The following is a 14,326-nucleotide window of genomic DNA, read 5'->3' as shown; positions in this document are numbered from 1 at the left end:
TATTTCTCTTCTCCTGCTGGGTTTAGGCTTTATTTGCTGTTCTTTCTCCAGCTCCTTTAGGTGGAGGGTTAGGTTGTGTACTTGAGACCTTTCTTGTTTCTTGAGAAAGGCTTGTATTGCTATATCCTTTCCTCTTAGGACTGCCTTTGCTGCATCCCAAAGATTTTGAACAGTTGTGTTTTCATTTTCATTGGTTTCCATGTATTTTTTTAATTCTTCTTTAATTTCCTGGTTGACCCATTCATTCTTCAGTAGGATGCTCTTTAACCTCCATGTATTTGAGTTCTTTCCGACTTTCCTCTTGTGATTGAGTTCTAGTTTCAAAGCATTGTGGTCTGAAAATAGGCAGGGAATGATCCCAATTTTTTGGTACCAGTTGAGACCTGATTTATGACCTAGGATGTGATCTATTCTGGAGAATGTTCCATGGGCACTAGAGAAGAATGTGCATTCCGTTGCTTTGGGGTGGAATGTTCTGAATATGTCTGTGAAGTCCATTTGGTCCAGTGTGTCATTTAAAGTCTTTATTTCCTTGTTGATCTTTTGCTTACATGATCTGTCCATTTCAGTGAGGGGGGTGTTAAAGTCCCCCACTATTATTGTATTGTTGTCGATGTGTTTCTTTGCTTTTGTTATTAATTGCCTTATATAATTGGCTGCTCCCATGTTAGGGGCATAGATATTTACAATTGTTAGATCTTCTTGTTGGATAGACCCTTTAAGTAGGATATAATGTCCTTCCTCATCTCTTATTACAGTCTTTGGTTTAAAATCTAATTTGTCTGATACAAGGATTGCCACCCCAGCTTTCTTTTGGTGTCCATTAGCATGGTAAATGGTTTTCCACCCCCTCACTTTCAATCTGGGGGTGTCTTTGGGTTTAAAATGAGTCTCTTGCAGACAGCATATTGATGGGTCTTGTTTTTTAATCCAGTCTGATAGCCTGTGTCTTTTGATTGGGGCATTTAGCCCATTTACATTCAAGGTAACTATGGAAAGATAGGAATTTATTGCCATTTTATTGCCTGTAAGGTGACTGTTACCGTATATTGTCTGTGTTCCTTTCTGGTCTATGTTGCTTTTAGGCTCTCTCTTTGCTTAGAGGACCCCTTTCAAGATTTCTTATAGGGCTGGTTTTGTGTTTGCAAATTCCTTTAGTTTCTGTTTGTCCTGGAAGCTTTTTATCTTTCCTTCAATTTTCAATGAGAGCCTAGCTGGATATAGTATTCTTGGCTGCATATTTTTCTCATTTAGTGCTCTGAAGATATCCTGCCAGTCCTTTCTGGCCTGCCAGGGCTCTGTGGATAGGTCTGTTGCCAATCTAATGTTTCTACCCTTGTAGGTTACATATCTCTTCTCCCGAGCTGCTTTCAGGATTTTCTCTTTGTCTATGAGACTCGTAAGTTTTACTATTAGATGTTGGGGTGTTGACCTATTTTTATTGATTTTGAGGGGGATTCTCTGTGCTTCCTGTATTTTGATGCCTGTTTCCTTCCCCAAATTAGGGAAGTTCTCTGCTATAATTTGCTCCATTATACCTTCTGCCGCTCTCTCTCTTTCTTCTTCTTCTGGGATCCCAATTATTCTAATGTTGTTTCGTCTTATGGTATCGCTTATCTCTCGAATTCTGCCCTTGTGATCCAGTAGTTGTTTATCTCTCTTTTTCTCAGCTTCTTTATTTTCCATCATTTCATCTTCTATATTACTGATTCTCTCTTCTGCCTCATTTATTCTAGCAGTTAGCGCCCCCATTTTTGATTGCACCTCATTAATAGCCTTTTTGATTTCTACTTGGTTAGATTTTAGCTCCTTTTCTTCTCCAGAAAGGGTTTCTCTAATAACTTTCATATTTTTTTCAAGCCCAGCTAGGATCTTTAAAGTGATGATTCTGAACTCTAGATCTGACATTGTACTAATGTCCGTATTGAGTAGGTCCCCGGCAGTCGGTACTACCTCTTGTTCTTTTTGTTGAGGTGATTTTTTCCGTCTTGTCATTTTGTGCAGAGGAGAATAGATTAATGAGAGAACAAAATGCTAGCAGAGTAACCACGTCCCCAGAAAATATACTCTAAACAAATCAGAAAAGACCTGAAGCAGTGGAAAAAGAAACGGAAAGAGAGAAAAAAGAAAAAGAAAAAAAAAAGAAAAAGATAAAGATAAAAACAAACAAAAACAAACAAAACAAAACAAAACAACAACAACAAAAAAAACCAGAATGTGATCAAATATGATCAGGCTGGTATATAGATCAGTGCCACACACTAGATTTGGGGTGTATTTTGGTCTTTTAGAAGAAAGTGCCTCCCAAAATTTTAAGGAAAGAAAAACTTATATATGTACAAAAATAAGGGTTGATATGATGAAGGGATGGAATATGACTGTAAAGATGGAAATTATAAAAAATTTTATAAAAGGAATTGATAAGAAGTTGTTTGAAAAAAGAAAGAAGATTTAAAAAAAGAAAAAAAGAAAAAAAAAGGGACAGAATGTGATCAGGCAGGGGAGTAGAAAAAACCATATACTAGAGATTTAGGGTATATTTTAATCTGTTAGAAGAAACTATCTCAAAATTTTAAAGAGAGAACAACTTATATATATATATGCCAAAAATACAGGTAACTACTATGAAGGGATAGAATATTACTCTAAAAATGAAAAATAAAAAAATTTTTAAAGAAAAAAAGGATTGATAAGATGTTGGTTGAAAAAGGGAAAAAGAAAAATTCCAAAAAAAAAAAAAGTTAAAAAAAAAATAACTTTGAAAGACTAAAGGATCATGGTAAAAAAGCCATGAATTCTATGTGCAGTGTTCCCCTAGCGCTGGAGTTCTGCCTTTCTCACTGATCGGTAAACTTGGTCTTGGCTGGCTGTTCTTGCTGATCTTCTGGGGAGGGGCCTGTTGCCGTGGTTTCCAAATGTCTCTGCCGGAGGCGGAATTGCCCCGCCCTTGCCCCCTCCCGGCTAAATAATCTGCTCGGGTTTGCTCTCCGGGGCTTTTGTTCCCTGCGAGCTTTCCATACAGCTTTGGAGGCGGAGAGTGAAAATGGCGGCCTCCCAATCTCCGCCCCAGATGAGCCGAGAACTCGGGGCCCCGCTCCTCAGTGAGCCCCCAGAGAAAAGCCGTCAGTCACTCCTGTCTCCCCGGTCTCCGGGCCGCACTCCGTGCTCACCCGGCCTGTGACTGCGCGTTTCTATCTCTGGCACCCGACCCCGGGTGGAGTCTCCAAACCCAGCAGATCCCTGCAGCGCACTCCCGCGTGGCTCCTCCCAGGGGAGGAAGGTGAGTCTCCCCGGATCTGCCGCTTGTTGGGTCCCTGCTGGAGGAGCAGTGGCCCGACTGTGCCGCGGATCACGGTTTATGGCAACCCCGAGCTGAGAGCCCGCGCCTGGTCTCCGCCTCTGCAGCCGGCTTCCCTGCTCCGATACCTGGGAGCTCTGCCACACTCAGGCACCCCCGGTCTTTCTGTGACCCGTGGGTCCTGAGACCACACTGTCCCGGAGGGTTCCACCCCCCGCTTAGCCACCAGAGTGACATCCCTCAGCGGAGCAGACTTTTAAAAGTTCCGATTTTGTGCTCTGTGGTTCTATCACTTGCCAGAAGCGGCCGACGGAGGCCCCTCCCCTGCCGTCTATCCTCCCAAATATCGCCTCGGATTCACTTCTCCGCACGTCCTACCTTCCAGAAAGTGGTCACTTTTCTGATGAGAGAGTTGTTGCTATTCTTTTCTTCGATCTCCTGTTGAGTTTGTAGGTGTTCAGAATGGTTTGATCCCTATCTAGCTGAATTCCTGAGAGGAGACGAAATCCAGGTCTCCTACTCCTCTGCCATCTTGCTCCGCCCCCCCGACACATATCAAATTTAACCATATTTTGGGTCATAAAGAAAGCCTAAACAAATACCAAATTTTTGAAACCATTCAGAGTTTGTTCTCCAATTACAATAGTATTTTAGGCTAGAAATCAATAACAAAAAGAAAATTAAGAAATCCTCCCTTACCAGAAAATTAAAACAAATAATAAGAGGTAACTAAGGTGAGGTAACTAAGAATCATTGATAAAATATGAAAAACATTCTCTCTGAAGTCAAAGATGCATGAAAAATGCCTGGTATCACCACTTCTACACTGGTAGTTCTACCTAGTGTAATAATGCAAAATATAAAAAAGACAAAAAATGAAAAAGAAGAAATATAATTGTCATTATTTACAGATGACATGCTTGTGTACAGGAAAATCCAAAAGAATCTAGAAAAATGTATAAGAATAATTAAGTGAATTGTGCACACACTCTCTAGATGCAGGCTAATACAAACAGAAGAGAATATATATTCATCTTCATTAGTTATCAATGAAGTGCCACTTAAAATCTCAACTGTAAACCTGCCAAAATGGTTAAAGTGAAAAATATGAGGAAAAAATGTCGGTGAAGATATGTAGCTATTGTAACTATCAGATATTGCTGGTGGAAGTATAAATTTGCTGGATCACTTTCACTTTTTATGTGGAAGTATCCAATAAAACTGAATATGTGCATTTTTATGACTTTGCAATTGCACTCTCAGGTACATACCCAACAAAATTTCATATATTTGTTAACCAAAATACACGTAACAGAATATTCATAAATTGCTATTCATAATAGCCCTAAACTACTTTAAAGTCCATCAACAGTCGAATGGATAAATAAACTATGATTTTTTTACATTGGGGATGTTATATCAGAATGAGAATTAGGTGATTTCATAAATGAAATTTGATTGAAAGTACCAGATGCATAAAATTATATGTTGAATTATTTAATATGTATGTTAAATATTTAACATACATGTTATATTAGATAATATATGAATATTACATTTAAGTATATTTACATATATTTGTGTTATATATAATATATTAATTATACAGTATATCATATATTTAATAGATCAATATCAATATTATATATATTTACATATATAATATATAACCCACATTACACACAATATGTTTAATTATGTATAATATAGTTTATATATTATATATATTTAATAATACATTATATCAATAATACATATGTGAAAATGAGAAATAAGAAATTGCTTGAGAAGTGATGAAAATAGTGTCAGGGAGTATAGCAAACCTTTTAACAAGTCTGGCTGTGTTTTAAGGTAGGATTTTATGAACATTTAAATACTACATGAAAATGTCAATAAAAAGAATACCAGAAAGATACAGTAGTATAAAAGAATTACTAATTGTGCACAGTCCCCAAGAAGGCAGGGAGAAATAAAATCTAGAGCTCAGTTAGCAGCACTGGTTATAGATGGAAAAAGAGATAACGCTTTCATTTTAATGGAAATGGCTAAGAATATAGGTTGGATTTGGGCAGGTTCATTTGCTGCTTCTATTTTTGTTTCTAATTTATTGTTGCTATTTTGTTTCCTTGCTTATTTGTTTTATATTTATTTTAGGTGAAATATTCTGCAGAACAAGTGAGAATACAGAGTGCTAGAGCTTTGATGAGAGTAGAAATTTGAACGAGTGTTTGGGTGGAATGAGTTCAATACTGGCTGAAGACACAGCACAGCATTGTCTGTCAGCTTCAGGCTGGTGTCCATCCATTTAACTAGAAACCCATTTGCCCAATGGAGGGATTCTCTACAAGTAGGAGAGAGTCACCATTGGATCAGTGCTAGGGACATAGGTAGTTCTCTTCTACTAGATGTTTGTAGCAGAGGCAAATGAACTAAGAAATGTTAGCTGTTGCTAATAGAGGGGTTAAAATGGTAGGAAGACGATCAAGAGAGATTTGAAAAACCGCAGGAATGTGAAAAGATCTGTGGACTGGAAGTCCCTGCATGGATTGGGAAACTGATACCATTTGGATTTTTAACTTCACACAACCTACTTTCCCCTTGCCTTTGGTCATGCAAGAAATGAGGGTAGGATCTAGGGCCAATACTGGTGCTTCCTTGCTCTCAGTCCAGAGGTCTCATAGCCATCATCAAAATGTCAGATTGAATACTGACGTTAGATGCCTGTGGAGAGGGCAGACCTCAGTGCTCTGTCTGATGTTGGAGAGAAGAGAAAGCACAGGTTGGAACATGGATGTTGAGACAGGCATGCCAAATCCTGCCCCTGCCTGCGAGCTCTACTTAGGAAAGAATATACTAATTTTTCTGAATTTGTGTAACTAGTGCCCGGGCTGTAAAGGTTATAGAAAATTAGTTCTTCGGTTAAGCATTTGTCTTTAAGTCAACATGGTTAAAGGATAGTTAAGGAGAGCTCATTGATATCACCAACCATGTTTTTATAACAGGTCATTTCAAATAGAATTAAAAGGCATTCTGAGTAGCCACCTGAACTGGTGTTATGTTTGTGATTATTTCCTTTTAAGATGATGCAAAATGTTTTCGGCCTGGAATAAATTTCAGAAAAAAATTAGCTTTGAAAATGCTTTTTGACAGGATAGTATTACAAATGAATAAATGTCATATTTCACTTCATGTCTGGCTGTCTCGGTGGTGTTAAATTTCTTAGTTATTCCATGCATTGATTTTCCCCCTTTCAACTTAAATTGTCCTTTTCTGTTGTCATGTTCTAATGGAGAGTTGGCAAAGGACAAATTAACTATGTGAGTTTTATCAGTGGCCCTTTGAAATAACTCTTCATATTTAAAGTGGAGCCACCTTCTCAATTTAATTATAAGCTTGACAATTTCAATTTGGATATGTAACTCCATTTTGACTAGCCTTAACGAAGTCCCTAATTTGATTTTCCCATTAAGCCAGCCTGCTATTTAACATTTTTGAATGCATCTGAAAAGAGAAAAATGGTTTCAATACAGGCCATTCTTCTAAAAATCTGTTCAGAAACAAAAGAATATGTTAAGCAAGTATTGGGATAAAATTAGCTCCTCAAGAGAGGTTCAGGATGGATAATAAAAACATATTGAATTAGATGATGGATTTTTGCTGACAAATATATATTTAAGCATTTCCAATGGTGTACAGCTACCACTGTTAGGTCAATCTAGAAATGAAAATGATGCCTATAAATTAGAAAGGCTGTAAAAATTTGTCAGTTTTTTAAGAAATATTATGCTGTTGTTGTCTACCAACACCCAGACATAATGCCCTTTCACATTACCTATGTTAATTTATTTCTAAATAATTTAACTGAGAACTTTAAAACTAAGTAAGGGTTAAATAGCACTGGCAGGAATTGGGGACCAAATCCTGATTTCTTTCTTTCTTCTTCTTTTTTATCATTTTTAAAAAAATCATGATAAGTGTATTCTTTAATCCTCATCCCCTATTTCCCACATCCCCCACCTGCCTCTCCTCTGGTAACCATCAGCTTGTTGTCTATAGTTAAGAGTCTGTTTCTTAGTTGGTCTTTCTCTCTCTCATTTTTCCTTTGCTTATTTGTTTTGTTTCTTAAATTCCACACATGAGTGAAATCATATGGTATATTTCTTTTCACACTGACTTATTTCACCCAGCATTATACTCTCTAGCTCCATCTATGTTGTTGCAAATGGCAAGACTTCATTCCTTTTTATGGCTGAATAATATTCCATTATATATATGTATTTATATATGCATATGCATGTGTGTATATATGTATATATATTTATATATGTATATGTATGTGTGTATATATATATACTACCATATATATATATATATATACATACATATATATACACATATATATACACACACCACATCTTCATTATCCATTCTTCTCTCAACAATGGACATTTGGGCTGCTTCCATATAAATATGTATATTGTAAATAAAGCTACAATAAACATGGGGTGCATGTATCACTTTGAATTGGTATTTTTGTATGTTGGGGGTAATTACCCAGTAGTGCTATTCCTAGATTGTAGGGTAGTTTTATTTTTAATTTTTTGAGGAAACTCCATACTGTTTTCCACAGTGGCTGCACAAGTTGGCATTCCCACCAATGTAAAAGTGTTCCTTTTTCTCCACATCCTCACCAATGCTTGTTGTTTCTTATGTTGTTGATTTTAGCCATTCTGACAAGTGTGAGGTGATATCTCATTATAATTTTGATTGCCCTGTTGATGAGTGATGTGCATCTTTTCATGTGTTTGTTGGCCATCTGGATGTATTCTTCGGAGAAATGTCTGTTCATGTCTTCTGGCCATTTTTTAATTAGATTATTTGTTTTTTGGGTTTTGAGCTGTATCAGTTCTCTTCCAATCCTAGTTTCTACTGCAAGCCAAGGCAAATAAATAAATTTTATTCGCGAATCAGAGAAAATTTGGTTTATATTTACACTGTGACACATTTTAAAGATGAAATGATGTTATGAAGTTCTATGTCCTAGAATCTATAATATGGTTTGTTTATGTTTTTTCGTTATCTTATTGAGACCCACATTTTAAAATTTAAAAATCTTTTGTTATAAAATAGTATTAATCTAAAAGTTTTTAAGTTGTTTGGAGCTTATAAGGATGACTGAGTATTTCTATTTGCTATTTCAAAAAAAAAAAAAGCTCTTCCTAGAAAATGATGGAATATAAACATTATCAAATCACTATCCTAATAGAATGCCTTGGCTAGTAGGGTAGCTTCATTTTTCTTAGTACCAGTAGACATTACAAAAGTTCTATAACTTTCCCCAAATCAGTTATTAGTCAATTCTTAAGTTTTAGACATTATATTAATGTTAGTGCAAATTCTCCAACTACTCATACCTGAAAATAAACACACATTGGAAGTGACATATTACTGAAAGGCAGGGTGTATGATGGATAAGAGCACCAGGTATTTGAACGAGACTGCCTTGGCTCAGATTCCAGCTGTACCATTTAGCAGCTGTGTTGCCTTGAGCAAGTGACCAAACCTTCCAGTTCCTTTGTTTCCTCATCTATAAAATGGAGATAATAGTAGTACTTACCGCATAGGGTTGCTGTGAGTGAATATATGTCAACTACTTAGAACAGGGCCAACATACAGGAAGCACACAATAGATATTAACAATTGTTATAAGCTGTTATTATAATTGGAGCCAAACTCCACACATTTGCCTTTCAAGTATTGTGTTGTGCAGGTGCAACATCCACCAGAGGTCTTTAAGCTTAGGTAAACATTGAGACTCACAAGAATTGCATAGTCTACACTTGGCACCAGTTTACCAGGAAGGTTTTAGGAAAGGAAATACATCTTTTCAGGCAACATCAGGCTTTTCTCTCCACAGGAGTCCCAGTAGCAATAGCTTGCATGGCAGTTCTCACAGGGGTTGGGAAGCTATGCTTTCTCCAAATGACGGCCCAGGTGCAAGGGGATGAGATCCACATCAATGGGAGTGAGGTTCACTTTCTGAGCTCCTCATATAAAATGCATATCTGATAAAGGTCTTGTATCCCGAATATGGGGAGTTAGAATAGTTTAGTACAAGACATTCTAGTGAAGACATTCTAGTGTCCTGACATAATGTAGATGAGAAACTTAGAAAATTAGAAGAAGGAATAACTACCTTATCTTTTTATTACTCTTGGCTATCAATATCACAATAGGATTTTGACAAGGGTTTACCAGCAAGGGTTCCACCTTGTTGTAGTTGTGGAGGATTTACATCACAGATATTTAACATTGGTTTTTGTAGAAAGATCCAGACGTTCTGTGTATAGTAGTCACATGGACAAAAAGTTGGCATTTTATGAGGAAAAAGAAAATATCTTTATTGCTGTTGTACTCCTTTTCCATAGCAAAGCATTATAGACACATCTCTAAGTAGGACCAAACTTTTTATCTGAAAACATTTTTAGAACTGGACAAATTTGTACTGTAGCTTGAAATCACAGAATACATACCACAAAGCACAGCAGAGACACTAAAATAAAATAAACTAAGATTCCTATAAAATGATAATATCGACTCTATTTAGATGGTCATAATTTGGATTGTTTGCAAAATACATCTTACATTTAGGGTAAGGGCTAATTTACTAAACATAATCTCTTTATATTTATTTAGATCTTAAAAAAAATGTGGCAGAACTTACTAATTTATGTTTGGACATAGACAATATTGAGAAACTTACTGTAACATTAGTGGACCAACAAGCACAGTTATTTTAAAGCCACACCAGAGTTGTAAGAATAAGGACAAATCACCAGCATAGGAAGGGTGGCTGTCTTCCCTTTTACTGTGGTGAGAGAACAGATTTCCAATTAATCAGAGCCCTTTCATTTAGATCAAAATGCTCTTTAAGAGTTATGTAAAACCTTGTCCCCTATTATGGAAAGGGGGGTTAGAAAGCTTGAATGCACATATTTACATATGACCTTAGGAGGTTTGAGGTCTTAGAAACTATTTTTGTTCTTTGTTGTTTGATACTTTGATCAAGAATGCTTCATCTAGATCATAGAGGAATGTTACCAGATGTTAGGGAAAGTAGCTCCTTCTATGGTAAACATTTCAAGTTGCATTTGCCTAGAAGAATGTTCTGTTAATGAAAGTGATTCATCATGGTACGAGAATCTTTGGACCGGGGTTTTTATAAGTCTGATTGGTTTACTGTACTGAGCCTTTAGAGTATATTAACATTCTTGTCTTGCACAGGTGCATTTGTGAAATTCAGAAAACTTTGTTCAATAAGTTGAACACAGAGATCCCAAAGTGATGCATTGTCCAGCTCAAATTTACCTTTGTTTTCACAAACAAGGTTTTATTGAATACTTCCCTTGAAAGATTTATCATCAAAGTGGACCTCGATAAGATTATAAAAATTTGCTGCAGACAGGAAATTGTGCAGTTACTCTCTATGAGTAGGCTTGAGCCACTGCTTGGACCTCAAACAAAATTTCCTACCATTTGTTAGGCTTGTCTGTGCACCTTGCTTGTGTGACCAGTGGTTTGGCTAATAGCAGAGCAATACATCTTAGCGGACATAGCTCTTAGATTTCAAAGATCCTTATAGAATGCCTGACAAGTTTTTGTCATGAAATGACAGAATTCTTTTAGCAATTGTCCTAATCTGTCTGCAAAACTAGTGTTCACGTTCTCCTAGGGGGATAATTTGTCCTATGGTTTTTCTGAGTCACCCAGAGGAGAAGTTTTACTATAGCCATTTAGAATTTTAAAATAAAAGGCTTTGTCAGAGGCCAGCATAAGAGATCACAATGGCACAGACAGGGCTTTGCTGATTCAGTGAAGAAAGAAGACAAGCCAGTATCCACATTTTAAGGCATGGATTGAACTTAAACATCCTCTCTAGGCTACTGATTTCTATATACCACTTGTATGGAAAAATCAAAAGGAAATGAAATAAAATGCAGTCTATACATGATAAGATTACAAAGTCAAAAGGAGGAGACATGCATGTGAAAGAACAAGAGGGTAGGAAAGCCAAAGCCACTGGTGAAATCCTGAATGATAGCGGGTCTCTAGAATGTTCTTCCATGAAAGACTTTATGGTAGCACAGGGCCCTTGGAGTAAACCAGATATTTTCATGTTTGAGAGAGAAAATTACCAAGGATCCTCAATACTATTCATGTTAGTTCATCATTTAGAAAAATTTTCTTCTCCCTGTGGTGAGATTGGGAACTACTTTCAGAATCTAACCAGCTCCCAGAAGTTTTGAATAAAAATTGCTAATTATTAAAGGACAGATTTCAGCCTCTAATCTGTCCATAGAGGAACACTAATAATGAAGTGCATTATTCTATTCAAAGTCTAGTGTTTTTTCTTTAAAGTTGTGTACAGTTTCAGAAGCTCTAAGTGTCCTCTGAAATACGTGGTGGTGCTTCATGAAATCCTGTTTAATGTTTGCAGAGCATTTGTCATTCCTGCCACATGTACAGATTTTACATTTCTGGCTTCAATAAGTAAAACGACTTAAAGATGTGTAGTTGCCAAGTACTACTGCCTTTCAATTTACATACTTTTTGGTGTTACCTTTTCAAGGATTTCAGGCTTGGCATATAATGGAGCTAATTAAATTACCGCTGCCCCAGGCACATAACCTCAGCTTACTACTTTCCTTCGTTCATTTATTCTGTATGTGAGATGAGACTCCTTGAGCTGCAAAGGTAGAGTACTCAGGCCATGCAGCTGCTGATGGATTTTAGCAACCACAGAGCCAGTGTTTGAGTCTCAGCCCTGACAGCGCACATCACAGAGAAGTGACAGTGGAGGCACATCTCCCTGTGTGAGTTGGCTGGGGATGACAATCTGCCAAACTAAAATAATGGAAGAAGCATTAGTTGTATAAAAATGAACCAACTCAGTTTAGCTCTAAGGTGTTTTGCAAAACTCGAGCAATATCACTCCATTTCTCCCTGAGATTATTTTTGTGAACAATCCAGAAGACAACAATTAAAAACAAAATCATGTGGGAAAACGTTTGTTTTAGTACTTTCATTAGTGCATCTTTATAATTAGACGATTTTGTCAGTCTTCATAAGACACAAAGGAAATGTATTTAATAGCAATCAGCTATTTGGCAATCCCTGTACTAGGTCCTTGACACATATTATTTAACTTTAATAAGTATTTTTTTCTATCAAATATTTTAGGAAACTAGGATGAAAATGATTAAATGATTTGCCCAAGTTCTAAGGCAGACCTGGAATTTAAACCCAACCTTATTTGACTGAAAAGACTTGGCTTTATCTACTTTAATACACTGCATGATAGGTTTAAAAGTTCTGTGTTTAAAAAAAGAGACACTTTTAGGTGGACTTCTTTGGGAAATGTTCATGAAAGTGAATGGTATACATGCATATGTACACCTGTATGTGCTGTTTGTGTGTATCATATTTATCTGAAACTATAAATTCCCTAAAAGGAAGAATTTTCAGTTGCTGTTCTTATAAAGTAACTTACACATACAATTGCTTTTATTGTGGACAGTCATCTTTTATAGAAAATGCTCAGAATTATCCCTGGAAATGGGGGAGATTCATTACAAAGAAAGCAGCGACCATCTGGACCTGGACCTTGTAATAGTATATAGAAGTTATAGAATCCATTTCACTGAAAACCAAGAGATGGAAATTAATCTTTTAAAAATATCATCTCAGGAGATGGAATATGAATATATTTATGCATCAAATAAATAGATAAATGATAAATTTAGGTGGATGGATTAATGTAGATAATTTACATAGATACATAAAATGGGGATTAACTCATTTCTGGGGTGAAAACAGAGTGGCACATTTCAGTTTCTGTAACATTAAATCTCTTTAAATTTCTGATTGCATTCTTGAATAATAGCTCTTTTTTTCCTCCTACAGTTGGACAGCGTCACCTCCCTGATCCAAGCAGCCAAAAATTTAATGAATGCTGTGGTGCAAACAGTGAAAATGTCTTACATTGCCTCAACCAAGATCATCCGAATTCAGAGTCCTTCTGGGCCCCGGCACCCAGTTGTGATGTGGAGAATGAAGGCTCCTGCAAAAAAGCCCTTGATTAAAAGAGAGAAGCCAGAGGAAACTTGTGCAGCTGTCAGACGAGGCTCAGCAAAGAAAAAAATCCACCCAGTGCAAGTCATGAGTGAATTTAGAGGAAGGCATGTCTACTGAACCCACTATTCTACTCTAGTGCTTATATTACAAAGTCCTGGTGAAACACAGTGCTTTAATTTTACACTTAATTAATTCTGTAAGTTCACTAACTTTTAGAATTTAACACACAAATAACATAAAACATTGGAGGCAATATGTATTTGGGATCATGTCATTGCCATCTTTTTCTGGCCAGCACCTAATAAGTATGCAATACATGCTTGTTGAATGAATGAACCTTTTAGATGTCACCCAGCCTTTCCTATCACAGACAATATCTTACATTCATTACCAAATGAACATTGGAGACTCAAGTGAGTCCTGTTCATCTGTAAAAGCTCAAATACACTCACCTCATCATTTTGAACTAAAACATTGACATGAGCTCTTGACTTTGTTTTCAATGAAAGCAAAAGACTTCATATTTTCCCATTAATCTCTATATTTTCTTTACCTGACCTAACCTGACAGACATGTATGATTCTCTTATCTAGAGATTGAATTTTTTTTCACTATCTAGATATCTGTATCTATTGTCAATTGATTAGGCTAACATCAGAAACTAACCAAGCTCAACAGTCAAGTTCAGCCTTGATTATTAATGAAACATTTTTTTAACATTATAAAGATTACAGTGAGTTTTGATGCCACAAATGTACCTTTTAAGTTTCCATAGTATTCAGCAGTTCTGCACATTGAGGGTTAGGTTTAAACAGATCCATCAGAATACATATATGGAGGAAAAGTGATGACCCATCGGGGAAATGGAACACATAACTATATTCCTGAGTGAGT

At 36.5% G+C, this 14,326-nt stretch overlaps 1 protein-coding gene across 1 annotated transcript in view; it reads left to right on the top strand.

The window, feature by feature from the left end:
- The window catches only part of CTNNA3 (catenin alpha 3), a 1,723,003-nt gene extending 1,709,454 nt beyond the window's left edge, over positions 1-13,549 (top strand). Inside the window, exon 18 of the mRNA XM_021700133.1 lies at positions 13,262-13,549. Within this exon, the coding sequence (XP_021555808.1) occupies positions 13,262-13,549 (288 nt within the window). The remainder of the gene's footprint in view (positions 1-13,261) is intronic.
- The last annotated feature ends 777 nt before the right edge of the window (positions 13,550-14,326 follow it).

Source organism: Neomonachus schauinslandi, chromosome 6 (genome assembly GCF_002201575.2).
Source record: "Neomonachus schauinslandi chromosome 6, ASM220157v2, whole genome shotgun sequence".
In the NCBI taxonomy this organism is placed as follows: domain Eukaryota; kingdom Metazoa; phylum Chordata; class Mammalia; order Carnivora; family Phocidae; genus Neomonachus; species Neomonachus schauinslandi.
This window is presented reverse-complemented; position numbering and strand designations above follow the sequence as displayed.